Source organism: Medicago sativa, chromosome 8, assembly GCF_051527215.1.
Source record: "Medicago sativa cultivar Bolivia chromosome 8, Bolivia_mono, whole genome shotgun sequence".
NCBI classification, from domain to species: Eukaryota; Viridiplantae; Streptophyta; class Magnoliopsida; order Fabales; family Fabaceae; genus Medicago; species Medicago sativa.
Window position 1 is genome coordinate 88,881,379 of NC_140756.1, and position 16,482 is coordinate 88,897,860.

A 16,482-nucleotide genomic window follows, 5' to 3' on the forward strand; every position below is an offset into this window, starting at 1 on the left:
ATACTCATCTAGTTTGTTGCCCTTTTTAAATGATAAAGGAAAAATTGAACATTTGTGTTTGTTTCACTTTTATTTTAATATTTAAAATTATTCTCCCTTTTATCATAGTCTAATATTCTATTTTGTCAACAAAAAATAAATAAATCATAGTCCATTCTCCCTTAGAAATTTGTAGGACTAAAAATAAAATATATATAAAGTTAACCAAAAAATAAAAATAAAAAAGAAACTGATTCATTTTTGTTTTAAAAATTTGATTTAATTGTAAAAATAACCAATCAATGAAATCTGTTCCGAAAAGTAAATAAAAAAAGTTCCAATAAAATATATATTTTTGACAATAAGATCCAATAAAATAATAAGTTACGTATTTTTTAATTTTTTTGAATGGTAGTTACGTATAACGGTTACGCACGAATATTCATGCAGTTTTTTCTCAACAAAAAACAAGAAAAGCAGATAACAATGGATGCTATTTTCCTCCCAGTTTCCTTTATCGCATAACAAACTCTCTCTATATATAACCTTAAGCCGTAAGAAAGAACACACTCACTTTCAGAAGTTTCAATTTTCTTTTCTAGTTTACGATAATCGTTTCAATTTTCTTTTCCAGTTTACGATCATCAAAGCATAATCAACAATGTACAGGGTTGCAAAAGCATCCGAGTACCTTGTGATAACCGGAGCCGGAATCGAAGACATCAAACTTGCAAAGAAATCATGGATTTTCCCTGGTCAATCTTGCACCGTCTTCGACCTCTCACCGGTGAACTATACCTTCGAAGTTCAAGCCATGAGTGCCGAAAAACTGCCTTTCGTTCTTCCTGCCGTCTTCACAATTGGTCCTCGTGTTGACGACCACGAAAGCCTCCTCAAATACGCTAAATTGATAACCCCTCATGATAAACTCTCGAATCATGTCAAGGAACTCGTTCAAGGAATCATCGAAGGCGAGACACGTGTCCTCGCTGCTTCGATGACCATGGAAGAGGTTTTCAAAGGAACAAAAGAGTTTAAACAAGAAGTATTCGAGAAAGTTCAACTCGAGTTGAATCAATTCGGGTTATTGATTTACAACGCGAATGTTAAGCAATTGGTGGATGTGCCTGGTCATGAATATTTCTCATATTTAGGGCAAAAGACGCAGATGGAAGCAGCGAATCAAGCTAGGGTTGACGTGGCAGAAGCTAAGATGAAAGGTGAAGTTGGTTCAAAATCTAGGGAAGGACAAACACTGCAGAATGCAGCAAAAATTGACGCAGAGACGAAAGTTATTGCGATGCAGAGGGCTGGAGAGAGTGACAAGGAGGGGTTTAGAGTTAGGACTGAAGTGAAGGTTTTTGAGAATCAAAGAGAGGCTGAAGTGGCTGAGGCTAATGCTGAGTTGGCGAAGAAGAAAGCGGCATGGACTAAGGCGGCTCAAGTGGCTGAAGTCGAGGCTGCTAAAGCTGTGGCTCTAAGGGAAGCTGAGTTGCAAGGTGAGGTTGAGAGGATGAATGCTTTGACTACTACTGAGAAGCTTAAAGCTGATTTACTTAGCAAAGCTAGTGTTCAATATGAAACCAAGGTTAGTCCATGCAAATATAACTCCTTTCATTTATTAATTATTATTATTATTCAAATTGTTTTACTAGCAACAAGATTAATACTTCAATATCTTTTGGTAGAAAATAAGTCACTGTAATTTTTTTTAAACATAAACAGCTAATTAAAAGTAAAACAGAACAAGTAGGTTGTATACTAGATGAATGGTAATGTTTATTTTTTTAAGTATTGGTTGAAATTCTGGATGGTGTAGGTACAAGAGGCTAACTGGGAATTATACAAGAAACAAAAAGAAGCAGAAGCAGTTCTGTATGAGAAGAAGGCAGAGGCAGAAGCACAGAAAGCATTGGCAGATGCAACATTTTATGCGCGCAAGCAAGCAGCTGAAGCAGAGCTATACGCAAAGAAAAAAGAGGCAGAAGGGATTGTGACAATTGGACAAGCTCAAGGAGTGTATGTAAGTACACTTCTCAATGCACTTGGAAACGACTACACCGCTCTAAGGGATTACTTGATGATAAATGGTGGCATGTTTCAAGAGATGGCTAAGATTAATGCTGAGGCAGTACGTGGACTTGAACCTAAGATTAGTATTTGGACTAATGGAGGTGACAATGGAGGCGGAATAACCGAAGGTTCTATGGGTATGAAAGAGGTTGCTGGTGTTTACAAGATGCTGCCACCACTGTTTAACACTGTTCATGAGCAAACAGGCATGTTGCCTCCTGCTTGGATGGGAACCTTATCCGACAAAAGTGCTTAATTAGGAGGATTCAAGTATTAGGTTTATAGTTAGTAGTAGTACCTTTTATTTTGGTAATTTAGCAGTAGTACTTTTTATTGTGTGTGATACATGTTTCTGATTCACTGGTTTTTTTCATGCTTGGTATTTTATGATGATTTAACTTGCCATAAGTATGCTAATTTTTCATGTATGGCACAAAAATAATGGAATTTTCCATGCTTGATACTGTCATATTTTGGTAATTTAGTAGTTTTAAGTTCAAAATCTTATATTATATGCCAATTTCATTTACAATTTTACATGCTTGGTATTTTATGAATGAAATTTTTGCAATAACAACTGAACTCGTGAGAAGGACTGACTAAAATTACATTGTGGTTTTTTCTTATTTTGGAAGCTATGTATGCATACTCATATTAAGAAATAAGAAAGATATTTCTATTTCATTATCATGTTTCGAAGAGTTGTATTATATAAACATTAAAATGTAGACATCGTATAAATTGATTGCCATTCTTTCCTCTTCTGAGTGTGATGCTCCATCGTACTATCACACTTCTCGGCAACAACATCCCAAATCCTTACTTGATTGTCAGCACTGGCACTTGCAAGTATATTCCTTTTTGTTTTAGGAATGAAAGAATGTCAGTAGAAGTGTTAAGAGAGTTAAAAAGCCTCTATTAAAAGTTGCAAACAGTGCATGGTAAATTTCTATGGGAGGTTCCAGCGTACCAACAGCTAAGAAGTTCCCTATTTTTTTTTCCACCTTGAAGGGGGCTATCAAACCAAGCCATGCAGAATGGGAATGCTCCTGGTAGAATTTCATGGTGCACAAACCTGCCACACACCATATATACATACTATTTTTTTTAATAACTCGGTATTCGGTCCAATGACCGACTAATCCAGAGAGTTAATCCCACTGTCCACTAACCGGGTACATAACTTTTTACCAACTAACGGGATAGAGAAGAATCAACGAGCTACTTCACAAGAAACAGTTCTGGTTATACTTGGAGAAGACCGTGTGAATTCATTAGAACACCGGTAGTAACAAAGACAGAATCATAAGGAGAAGAGGGATCAGATTCTGATTTTGATGCTCCTTTCGGTATCCATGAAACTTCCGTAATCACATTATTACTGAGCCTCACCATGGTACATTGTTTTCAAAAACCCAATAATGATTAGTCAAGTTTGTTGAGTTAGCAAGTGCTATGTTTTGTTTGAATTGAAAATGAACGATTGACATATGGTATGTAAATGACAAGTAGATTGAATATGCAATTATTACTACCAACCTTGTTAATTCTTTTTAACATGAAACAGTTAACTAAAAGTTAAACATAAGTGGGTTGTATATGAATGATTTTCAATGTTTATTTGTTAAGTGCTGGTTGAAGTTCTGGATGTGTAGGTGCAAGAGGCTAACTGGGAATTATACAAGAAACAAAAAGAAGTAGATTTCATTTATTGTTTCAACGAGAAGATAACATAATTGTAATTACTTTATTCTAATACATATATGATATTTTATAAGTTTTAAAACTATATCTATTGTAATTCTGATAAACGAGGATTTTATCATGATAATCTTCAACAATAACTTGCATGCCAATATAATAGGTATGTACTTGGTCTATATACATATAAAAGATACTCATTTATCTAAATGAGTATGAAAAAAGTTTACCATTACCATACTTACTAACTATTCCACCCCACATAGGTAATTTGTCAGTGTGAACAAAAGTCAATCCACTTACAATAGGTAGCTAGAAAACTATTCAATAGATACAAGTGAAAGAACAATATCTTCCAAAGCTCCATTACTTGTTGTATTTCTCATACCTTTCAGAGATGTCAGGATCAGATAAGGTGTTCCATATCTATAGAATACAAATGTAAAAGTTCGTTGGGTCGTCTTCACTTACTTGCGCCACTCCTACTCTACCTCCTATAGCCAACATAAAGGGGCTGTCCTCCGAGAAAGAAATAGCGCGTACATCCGCCTAACGCATAAATTTCATTTAAAAAAAACAGCATAAATTTAGTCCAAAAAGAGCACCTGGTATCAATTTCATAAAGATATCATATTTGTATAAATATTTTTCCATCAGACACACGTGTCTCCATGAGTGAGAAAAGAAACTTACAAGTCCAGGATTGAGATGCTACACAAGTTGGTTGGTTGTTAGACAAATCCCAAAGCTTTACCTGTAACAAATAATAGTAGTCTAATGATATGAATTCCAATCAGCAACATCATTATAAGTAACACGAAAACATAAAAATTGACTTCACTATTACCGTTCTGTCCAAGGATCCAGTAGCAAGAAGCTGCATGGGGTCATGTCAACATAGCAGGGTCAAACTAACATACATAATTAATACATATACGTATACATATTCTTGTCAAAATGTTCAGTATACATACATTAGGTGCCAACGGATTGTAGCATATTGATGAAACAGCTTAATCATGTGCATTAAGAGTAAAAGTAGAATTGAGCTCGGACGTGGAATTCGACTTGGCAGCCCAATCATCAAAACAATGAACAGCACCATCTACCTGACCCACCTAACAGAACAGTTAAATCACCACCAGTGACCATAATACTTGTACCTTCAAGAAATCAAAATTATGAATTCATCTGGTAGGATAAAAACTAGATAATAAATAAAAACGATGCAAACAGAAGTTAGTAGCTAGCTAAGTGTCACGACCCAAAAACAATCATCGTGACCGGCGCACGAACTAGATCATTCTAGCCCGGCAAGCCTATTAATCAAACTTGACAACTAAAATAAATAAATAAAAATTCAAATTTGAATTTTCCTTTCAAAAAAAAAAAAAATATTTACTGAAATTTCGACAGAGTTTCCTCTGTATTTTTAACATTTCCAAGATGTAAATCCTGTTTTAAAAACCTGTTCTATCAGCCAGAATTTCCAAATAACATCTTTATTTTCATACTAATTGTACAACTCAAAATAAAACATTCTAGACATCCAGATAGCTGCAGATACACCAATTGACACTAGAATATACATAAATAAAATAGTCGGTCATCAAGGACAAAACACCCCTACTAGAAATCATCTTTGATACCTAGCATGTGTGTTAAACTTGGCTCGGATACGTTGAAATTATAAAATAAATAAATATTTTCTGAACAAATCATATAATAAATATAGTCATACTCATAACTTTAATCATAAACATAATACTAATCATAAACATATATCCCCATAACCATAATAATAATCACGTATATATCTCCAATATATCATACTCTCTTATAATTTATACTTTGATTTACTTATCTGGGTATGTCACTGATTCTTTTCTAATATCAACTAGTTTCGGCTAACTAAGCCGGACTTCCATAACTAAATTTCCTCATTTCCAACTATTAGCAAAATTTAAATGAAATATTTTTTCGTAGCTAATTCATTCTACACATAACTTTCATGTTAATATGCGTATGCTATGTTAGTATTTATGTTGGAGGGTCCTTAGAATTTTTCCTTGGTTCCATAATTTTATTTTTTGTTCCCTTTCAAATATTATTCGAATAATTCTTGACTTAAAATTTTATATCATTAATTATACATTTCATTCGTTACTATGAGCCGTACCTCATAGGCTACATTATCTCTCGTTGTAGCAAACGGATTGCTATGACCCGTACGTCATAGGCTACATTATCTCTCGTTGTAGCAAACGGTTTGCTATGACCCGTACGTCATAGGCTACATTATCTCTCGTTGTAGCAAACGGTTTGCTATGACCCGTACGTCATAGGCTACATTATCTCTCGTTGTAGCAAACGGTTTACTATGACCCGTACGTCATAGGCTACATTATCTCTCGTTGTAGCAAACGGATTACTATGACCCGTACGTCATAGGCTACATTATCTCTCGTTGTAGCAAACGGAGTTTTTCTCAATATTCTCATTTCTTTCTTTCTTTCTTTCTTTCTTTTTTTTTCTATGAGCATGTTACTCATAAGTTGCATTTCAAATTTTCTTTCAAATCTTCACTATAATAACATCAATTGTCTTGATATAATTTCCCTCCAACATTTATACTAGCATAAACATACTTATTAACATAAAAGAGATTTTATGATACACTAATAAGGATACCTAATTCAAAATAATCATTCTACTATCTCACCCAACTCAACAACTTTACAACACTAACATGTTCAAGTACAATACATAAATGGTATAACCTAAATCAATCCATCAATTAACATTATCATTTTGCTATAATCCTACTTTCTATCACTAACACAAAAGTCTTAATTTCACAATCATCATTGTCCAAAACATGCAATTGAAAGGCAAGACATGGAAACTCAATATAATCATGTTAATTCACACTAAAGCATATACATTCTCTTTAATTAAAAATCATCCAAGCAACATGAAATTCATAGGATTAAATTATATCAAACACCTAGAGTGCATGTGAAACCTACTAAGCTCAAAAATCATTAAACATTCACTTCTGCACCTCTCCACTATGCGAGGCTTCATGCTCGCTCGGTGAACTAACACAATTGAACTCATATTCTGCACAAATTTTGTATCAGACTCCATACTTTAAAATTTTCTCCAGACCTCAATACTGAACCGAAATTAATAAAACTGGTACTAAAACGTCCGTAATTTCGCTACCTAACCATAGCATTAAAAATCACATGATTCCAGATTACAGAGAGAAAGTTATTACTGTTTTAGTGGAGTCCTGTCTCAAAACCCGTAACCAGATTCCAGCAGGATTTTTACAAACTTTAAATGCACTTTCCGAGTTCGTTTGTTGTCCAAATCATACAAAATTTATGTCCAAATCGAAGGGAATTGAATGTTGAATCTAAATCTCTAACAATTATTATCTTTCAGGCTACACAGCAAGATTTTCGACCCATAATTCACAACCAATCCCATAAAATTTTCTAACAATCTATCCATAAAAATTCAGTCATGGTTCAGCCATAATTAATTTCAACCCACCATTACATCATACATTAGAAACAGCACATAATTAATAATAATACCACCATTGTGAAAATTCAACTACTCAAATTGGAGGTCTAAAATCTAATGAACTCACCAATAAACAAAGTCTGAATTCTTTAAAGCTTCCAAAGTCCAAATCCAAGTTACCGCCTTCTACTCTATCTCCTCTTCTTGCTCAAAATACCAATCAAAACTAAACACCATGAATGTCATTCATAAGCTCCTTATACATCAAACAACTCACCACCATAACCACCACAACATATATTGCAATCTTATTGTTCATTCCATCATGGGTACTCTAAAAGCTAGCTTATTTGATGATTTCCATGAGATTGGGGTGAAAAATGAAACTTGGAGAATGAAGATGAAAGGGGGCGGTTGGCTTGAAGAGAGGGAGAAGATGAGTTTTGAAGTTTGATTCTTACTAACAACACCACAAGGAACCTATTTGTTGCTTAACTTTGATGATTTCATGAAAAAATGGAAGTTTGTGATGAAGAGGGTTTGGAGATGGTGATGGCCGATGGAATAGAGAGAAAGAATGGGAGGAAATTGTGAAAAATGATTTTGAGAGAGAAGTCAATAGAATTGTGTAGAATTCTTTAGATTTTTCTACTCTTATGGTATTAAAGGGAAGTTACCATTTTGCCCTTGGTTCAAAGAAACTTAGATAATTTGGAAAAATAACTGATACTGAATTTTTTTTATTTACTTTTTTTACATGCGGGGTATTACACTAAGGGTCTGTTTTGTGGAATTTTACACACCACAAAAGAGTGCGCTCAGTGTGTGGATCCCAAGCCAAGCTCTCTACACCTGCTGTGACTGACCACTTATATCCGGAATGTGATGGTGTCCTCACATCCTTCGGCAAAGAGCAAAATGTAACAGTGTTAAAAGCCAAGTCTATCAAAGTTCAAATGTTTTCATTTTTTAAGTAGAATGTCTCTTTTAACACATGAATAAACAAACATCATCACATCGAGTACATTATACTAAGTAATCAATGCCAAAGCAAAATACAGAAAAACAGAGCAACCAAGGGACATTGGATCATTACCAGAACAACAGTTTTATGAGATGAACCACTAAGAAGAGCCTGTGGTGCATGATGATTCCAAGCAACTACAAAAACCTGTTTGAGGATAGATGGAAAGGAGATAAATATGAAAGATATTAGAAAATGCATTGACTCAAATATTTAAAATAGTGAACATGGAACACAAAAAGACCTGTGAAACTTTGACTCCGACACAGACACAGACACAACCACTGGCACTGATACATATTTATTTAATATAATTCAATAATATATGAACATTGTGTATAGAATATGTAAATTGGGATTCAATACACAGAGAGAGATATAAATTGAGCATCTAATCCCTAACATCTTTTCTTTTTGGTACAACGACAGCTGTTACATCATGGTTGATGGTTCATACTTGTTTAACAAGGATCACAAAAAATCTATCAAATGTAAAAATTATTATATTTCCAAAATTCAAAATTATAGACCAGTTCAAGGAAAAAAGTTAATTCATGAATAAAATGACCTTAAAATATAAATGAATTGCTTTATAACTTATTTCTTGCCTCGTCTGAGTGATGGTCCATTGTAATATCACACTTCTCAGCAACAACATCCCAAATCTTTACTTGAATGTCACCACCCGCACTTGCGATTGTATTCCTGTATGATTTAATTGAATGAATAAATGAAACAGGAGACCCGCTCTTTTTACACTCGCAGGACACTTGGTTAATCATGTTAAAAATTTAGTTGAGTAGACAGTTAATTCAAAATTGTGGTTAATACTAGATGAATTAACCACAATCTTCAATTTGAAATAAATTAAACCATATGTATGAAGAAAAGAAAAAAAAAAACATGTACTCCTTGTTCCATGCAAGATCAATTACTGAGTCAGTATGACCATCCAATCCAACACAACAGATGGACCTTCCTCATCACCACTCTGAGAATAAAAGGGAAGTTACAATACAAATACAATGCAAAAAAAGGGTCTATATATTAAAATATAACAATTCGACTTACATGAATGAATGTCCCAAATTTCAATGGGAGGTTGCAACGTACCAACAGCTAAGTAGTTTCCTATTTTTCTATCGGGGCAATGAAATCAAGCCACACTGAGTGGGAATGCTATTAAAATAAAATCACGGTGAACAAAACTTTTCTTCATCAAATACCCAAACCTGGAGAATGCCGTGCGAAGCCAATAGAATACCGACAGTAACAAACACAGAATCAGATTCTGATTTTGATACCCCTTTCTGTATCCATGAAATGTCCGTAATATTTCTTTCTTCTATTCTAACAATGCCACAAAACAAAACAAAACCTATGTCTATGTAATGTAACGACGATCATAAGCAGGGTTATTTCAGGTTTAGTGGATATAGTATATGGGTAGTTAACTACTCCACAAAAACGAGGAATGGATAATTATGCTGTTTAATTACCATTTAATTAATATTTTAATATCACATTTATTTACATTAAATGCTAATGCCAACATTTAGGATCATTAGCAGACTCAATGCGAAAATTGCCTAGTACTACTACTACATCAAAATCAAATGTCCAATGGAGGGAATATGTGTGTCTATAAAGAGTTGTGATAAAAAAAAATCATAAAAATATAGGTTTAATCAACACTTTCAAGATTTTTTTTTTTTTTGGTTACAAGGCAAAAGAAAGCAAAAAAAAAAAGAAGCAAGAAAACAAGAAAGAAGAACGAAGGAACTACTCTCTAGAATAGAGAGTTCCAACTGCATCCATCCTGAGAAGGTTCAAGAGATCATCTGGAAGAGAGACATTTTTATCTTTATTTCAGTGATTTGAGCTAAATACAATGGAACGAGATATTTTTTTTATGCATAAAAAAATTCCCAATATTATTTACAATTCTTTTGTACAGTCCAAATTCTGACAGTTTTTATGCTGCAAGTGAGAGAGGGTTGAGATGAGAGGTAGAGAATTCACAGCATGCAATTGCTAATCAAGTAAGGTCACTTCTGACTTCCACTCCTGAATGGCAGAACGTAAAGTATGATTTGGAGTCAACTCAGAATGCTGGAGTTTATGCTTTGTTACTGGTGACACATTGTGTTTGCTGAGCCATGCTTTGATTGCTCTGTGCTCATAAGTGAAACCATCCGCGGCGATATATGGCTCATCCATGATTTCCTGCGGTACTCACCAGTCATCAGTCAATCAAGAATGAAAAGAATACATCTCCAAGAAAAAAAGATATATGCAACACAAAGATATGAAAACACAATATCCACATGTTTATCATATGTGCAGGTTTATACCTGAAGGATTGGACAGTAATACTGGCTTGGGGTGTGTGCACTACTTCTTCCTATCTTGACACTAGCATTTGCCATATCAGAAAGTCTTTTGAGCAGTGGAAGAACTTCAGTATCAAGTTCTGGTCTATCTCTGCATCTAAGAGCAGTGCATTTAAGGCCAATTTCAGCCAATTCAATGGTCTCATTCAGTGGCCAATCTCCAGCAGATTTATCTAAAATATCACGGAACGATCCATTAGTAATTGCATCTTCGATAGTCATAATAAGTCCACGTGCATGGCGAGCGGTTATCAACTGGAGAATTATTACTCCAAAAGCATATACATCTGATTTTGGTCGGACAGTGCCAGTTCTTTGATACTCTGGGTCCATGTAATGAAGAGTACCAGCAAGCACGGATTCTCTGTACTCTGTGATATTGTCAGGTACAACGTCGGAAATGAGTTTAGCCAGTCCAACATCTGAAATTTTGCTAACATAATTTCTGTCTAACAAGACATTGCCGGGTTTTATATCTCGATGAACAATAGGCTCTGGCTTTGAATTATGCAAGAATGAGAGACCACATGCCATTTCAAAAATTATACGAAATCTAAAAAACCAGGGAAGTGGTGGTTTTCCATTTCTGTTGAGAAGATAGTCTTCTAGGCTTCCATTTTCTAGATATTCATAAACAAGGCAACCATTCTCAGGACAGGCTCCAAGTAGTAAAATCATATTTGGATGGTGTAGTTGACTAAGAATCTCAACCTGCAATAAATGGGAGACAACATAAGGAAGGTTTATCAGTTTCTCTTATTATTGCAGCATTCAAAACAACATAAGGAAGGTTTCTCGGTTTCTCTTATTACTGCAGCATTCAAATGTTACGTTCATTTGAAATATATGAAAACTGCATGTCATTAGAAAGCAATGAAAAATGTGACCTAAGGGAGCACGACCAAAACAACATTCAACTTTTAAATCAGCAAGATTTGAAATGAGGGTTATTGCTGCGCAGAGAACAAAGAATAAATTCTAATGAGGGTTATTGCTGCGCAGAGAACAAAGAATAAATCAGTAACTTAATATCAGTCAACCTCATCAGTCAGGTTAGTGGGTAGTAACTTTTAAAAGTTTCCAAAGTGACTTGGATACTTGAGCTTGCATTTGTAAGTTTTATAAATCAATTCATGCTTTAGAGCTTTAAAATATCTTCTGAAAAACTCCCAACAGATGACAACAGTCCAGTAAGTTTCAAAAACTCTCTCATAACCAATTTCAAATGAAAAAAAGATGACCAAAGCATAAGGAAAACCTCTTTCAGAAACTCTGCTTTCTTGTTGATTGTGTCCTGATGTAGAACCTTAACAGCTACTGGTGTGTGATCAAGATTGCACTTATAAACTTTCCCATATCCCCCTTCACCAATTACCAAATCCTCAGACAAGTTGTTTGTCGCGATCTTGATTTCATCCATGGTATATTTTCTGTATCTCCTGTCGTTTGAGAGCAATGTGTCGACAATTCTCTGTTTTTCGATGGATTCTCTAAGGACATTAAGTTCTGCCATTTGCCTTTCATACGACTCTTTGGCAAACATGCTTTTTGACTCCTCGAGTTCCTTCATGACTTTTAAATACTTTGCTTTCTCTTCAGCAGCAATCTTTCTCAAAGTCTCCTCTCTTTTCAAGGAAGCATTTATTATTTTAGCTTCTTCGAGAGATTCAGAAGAAAGTAAAAGGGCCTGAAAGAGAAGGCATACATGTAAACAGAGCTATTTTGTATCATTAAGCCATAAATTACTCTGATTGAGCATAAACAAATTATGTGGAATGCCGAGCTCTAAATTATAGCATCCTCCTAATTAGAAACTGTACCACAGTGAAGCAGAGATGGCAGTGTCTTTCAATGAACTGATTTTGAAATAAAAATATATTGAAATCATACATGACACATACATTATGTTTGAATATGACTGAACCCATTTATTTATTTTTTCTTTTAATTTATGTGTTAAATTTTGATGCCAAGGTTCTGGATCAAGTTTTAGATATTCAAAACTTAAACATGAAATAATTAATAAGCAGTGTTATATGTTATTAGAAAAAAATATTTTCATTTTCTAACAAATTATTTGAAGTGATTCAGGGGGGATAGTTTAGCTGAATTAGAGACCGCTACATGCATTTCCTTCTACAAACAAAAGAGAAATCAATATTATCAAACTCTCACCTTGCTTTGAGCGTGAACCAGTTCTTCACAAACTTGTTTGTACATGGAAATAGTATTCTGCAATTCCAGTTGCAACCGCTCTACTTCTTGCATGACTAACTGCATAAATGAATGCCATGCCATGTTGGAGAATCACAAAATATAGCACTGTGAGCCATTAAGATCTAACCAAGAAAAAGAAAGTTACCGGTTCATGATGTGCAGAAGCAATGGAATCAAATGAGTGCAGACTGATAGTATCAACGTAGTCTCCATAGTTTTCTGGATTTGCTTCTTCACTTATAGCAGAATTTTCAAAAGAACTCCTACGACTAGAGGTTTGCAGACCAATGTAACTATGCTCTGATATTGATAGAAATCTGAAATTTTTTAGAACTTTAAGTTCTGTTGAGGATGCACTGATTCCAGACATTTGTCCGCCAACACCAGCACCATTGTCTGATTTATTTATCCGACTAGACACGGTGTACCTTGGGCCTTCCTCTGTTGGAGAACAAAAAAAAAAAAATCAGATATTCGATAACTTATTCCACAAACATTTTATCTAGGACCCAAATTCAATAAAAAGGATTATCTAAACTATAGATAAGACGGCCACACCATTAGTTGATGCAGGAACTAAGATCTTATAATGCAAGAAATTCAACCATACCATGAGAATGTGAAGATGAAGAATCAGCTAACTTCGATACAATTCTGTCTCTATCTACAACATATACATCACAGCTGTCGGGAGCACATCTTAGAATGGTGGTCGGTATGCCAGGTCCTTTTAGCTTCCTAGAAGAAAACCAGAACTTTATAAGAACTTTGTCAAAGGGTTATTATATTGGATTGACTTTGATCCATCCTATTTCTTTCATGAAATTGTTTGTGAAAATTAATTCCACTATAATCCCAACAGATGTTTTTTGTTGTAGTAACAGACTGAGCATGGAAGTCCATCACTCCTAATTGCAAAAATCTAATTAAGATAGTAGATACATGCAGGGAGTGAAAATCAAGTCAATTTATTACATAAAAGCTCGTAGACATTTACAATTTCAGGCAGGGACTAATAACAAAAAACTTCAAAAACGAAAGTGCTTGCTTTAATGCTTTGTATATTTAGAATCACATACCGTGTAATAAAATTTGAGTCGTCAGAGCCCAGCACTAATATTTGAACCCCAGACTCCGAGATAAAGCTAAGAAGTGCATTTGCCGGATTGTCATCTTCTAGCAGAAAGGTTTCTATCTACAAAATATTCAGATTGATCTTATTAAGAGACCATAATTTTTTCAAAGTCACTTATTTTGCTACGTATACCAAGTACATGGTAGAAAGAAACACACCGTGTTTGATTCACATAATTTTTTGAACGAAACAAAGATTTCTTCAGACTTCTGTTTCACATCCTGCACATAAGCTGCAAAGGCATGGGCGTCTGCTTCCGAAATGGGAATATACCCTCCAGCTGTGATTAGAAATCCCAAAACACACAAGCAGTGCATTTCAGTCACCAAAATCAGTTTCTAGTCATATAAAATTAATAGAACACTTGCACCATAAGGGTACTTGTATTTACAACCATGTGATTGGCTAATATCAGTCTCCTGCCCAGTCAATTATTAAGGTTCATTGCCCATCAATGTTAGGTTTATTTTTAGTGTTCTGTGTGCTTACCTTAGTTGGTTCCTATGTTTAGGGGTTACGTGGTAATTTTCTTATCTTTCCCACTTTGTATAGTGCTGAACATGTGGAAGTGTCTCTTCTTGTTGCAAGACTATAGAGTAGCCAAAGTCAGTTCTTGAATGAAGTAGAGAAACTTGTACTTTTCATTCTTTTTTTCAGATGACATAACATCTGGTATTGGAGCAGCATTACGAGCCTGATTTGAATTAGAAACAGACATTTTCCGTATTTAGTAGCAATTGAAGTATGACAGATGGTTCTTTTGTACATGAGTTGCGCAAGTGTTATTGTGTTGAAGAAGAACAAGCCTTTGAAATCAGTCATGGATATCATTTTGGAGGAAGGATCGAGGCTTTGGAAGCTTTATAGAAAGATGAAGAGGTAGACAGAACATTTACAAAGTCATAGAGGAGTGTTATAAATGTCACAAATAAAGGCATTTCAAACGGGAATGCCCAAGCAAGGATAAGGAGGCAGGCCAACTTAGCAGAAACAGAAGAAAATATGTTATTAACGGTTGGGCAGCTACACAATTTTTTCGGTTACTAGTTCAATTTTTATGGGACCATTAAGTTGGTGTCTAACGGAAAAAAGCGGCATTTGATCATATAACATTTCAATTAGGCTTAATTCATTTTTAGAAACACCTCATAGCTTCCTTAATTAAAAAAAAAAAAAAAAAGAAAAATAAATTCTCCCTCCAAAATTCTCCACCCAAACATACCCTAAATGAATATACCATTATAGGCATTAGGCAAGTCAACTATTATTCAACGAGATAGTAGCTCTCCAATCGAGTTATACATCAAGCACATAGAACTTATGAAAAGAACTTATTATGAGATGGCCATAAGCTATTTTCAGCTTATTTTCATTAAGCTCTCTAGGATAGCTTATGAAAACATCTTATGGTTTAGTATGAAAACAATTGAACTAAGAGAGATTGAGATACCTGGGGTTGGAATAGAAGTGATTCTAGGAATAACGTGAACCAATATGAGTCTATCTGCTTGAGGCACGACATTCTCCATAGCCCACTGTAAAGCTCGCCGGCTACCCTTGGCGGCACCGGAGCCGCCACTGACGGCAACTGCAACCGATCTCGGTGTCGACATTCTCGAAGAAGACAAAGACACGGTGGGTGGGTGGGTGTTTGTTTATGAATGAATGAATTTTCTTCGGTCAACGACACTCTGTTACTTCCTTTTGACTTATCCTTCGCCTGCTTACTAGTATTTCTATCTTTGAAAATTTACTGTTTTCTGTTATGTTCACAGTTCACACCCTTCCAAACAATAAACCGATTTAGTTTCTTTTTAAAGAGAATGGTAACCGGTGCCCCGGTGTTTTATATTGGTTTTTCGGGTGTCAAACATTGATTAAGTTTGAACCTTTTTAACCTTTGATATCTCATTTTTTTCTTGGGAAGGGAAAAAATAAGCAAAACCCTTGAGAATCGAGGTCCGGGAGTTGTTTTCGCTACGGGAAGGTGTTAGGCACCCATAACGACTATAGTATCCTATAGGAACCGTCTTTACTTTCTACGCGCGCGCTTTATTTTTAAATGCTATTTGAAAGTATTATTTACACCTAAAAGTTTACTAAGTGAAGAATTGGAGGGAGAAGAAGATGTTTGAATTTTTATTTTATTTGAATTGAAGGAATATTGGTTCCTTGCCTACGTACCCTTTTAAGGGATCAAATCCACTGTAGTTCTCTTCCAAAAATGTTTTTGTTTTTGTTGATTGATTTTAAGTTTGAAAATGGAATTTTGAAGAATAAGAGAGAGAGGCCTCAAGGGCATAAGATTGGAAAAGAGTGAGGTGGAATTAGTTATTTTGCAAAAGAAGTCTAAGTATGATTAAAATTCATTAAGATTTTGTTTAAGAAAATGAAAGGAAAATCAATGGGATTTTGATCCCAAA

The 16,482-nt window shown here is 34.8% G+C and overlaps 2 protein-coding genes and 1 pseudogene across 3 annotated transcripts; 1 reads left to right on the forward strand and 2 right to left on the reverse strand.

Moving 5' to 3' along the window:
* Positions 1–545: 545 nt before the first annotated feature.
* Positions 546–2,521, forward strand: LOC146902976 (flotillin-like protein 1). Its single transcript, XM_085731459.1, has 2 exons — positions 546–1,567; positions 1,799–2,521. The coding sequence occupies exons 1-2, from the start codon at positions 641–643 to the stop codon at positions 2,306–2,308; spliced, it is 1,437 nt and encodes a 478-aa protein (XP_085587585.1). The 5' UTR covers positions 546–640; the 3' UTR covers positions 2,309–2,521.
* Positions 2,522–3,869: 1,348 nt separating this feature from the next.
* Positions 3,870–9,694, reverse strand: LOC146902977 (putative WD repeat-containing protein C17D11.16; annotated as a pseudogene). Its single transcript, XR_015023250.1, has 8 exons — positions 9,386–9,694; positions 8,923–9,305; positions 8,387–8,461; positions 8,094–8,191; positions 4,728–4,871; positions 4,601–4,630; positions 4,447–4,507; positions 3,870–4,302 (listed from the first exon to the last, which is right to left on the reverse strand). The product of XR_015023250.1 is annotated as a putative WD repeat-containing protein C17D11.16 (transcript).
* A 462-nt stretch (positions 9,695–10,156) lies between these two features.
* Positions 10,157–15,685, reverse strand: LOC146902978 (U-box domain-containing protein kinase family protein). Its single transcript, XM_085731458.1, has 9 exons — positions 15,510–15,685; positions 14,218–14,339; positions 14,004–14,119; positions 13,535–13,662; positions 13,070–13,365; positions 12,883–12,981; positions 11,966–12,394; positions 10,669–11,418; positions 10,157–10,540 (listed from the first exon to the last, which is right to left on the reverse strand). The coding sequence occupies exons 1-9, from the start codon at positions 15,670–15,672 to the stop codon at positions 10,349–10,351; spliced, it is 2,295 nt and encodes a 764-aa protein (XP_085587584.1). The 5' UTR covers positions 15,673–15,685; the 3' UTR covers positions 10,157–10,348.
* Positions 15,686–16,482: the final 797 nt, after the last annotated feature.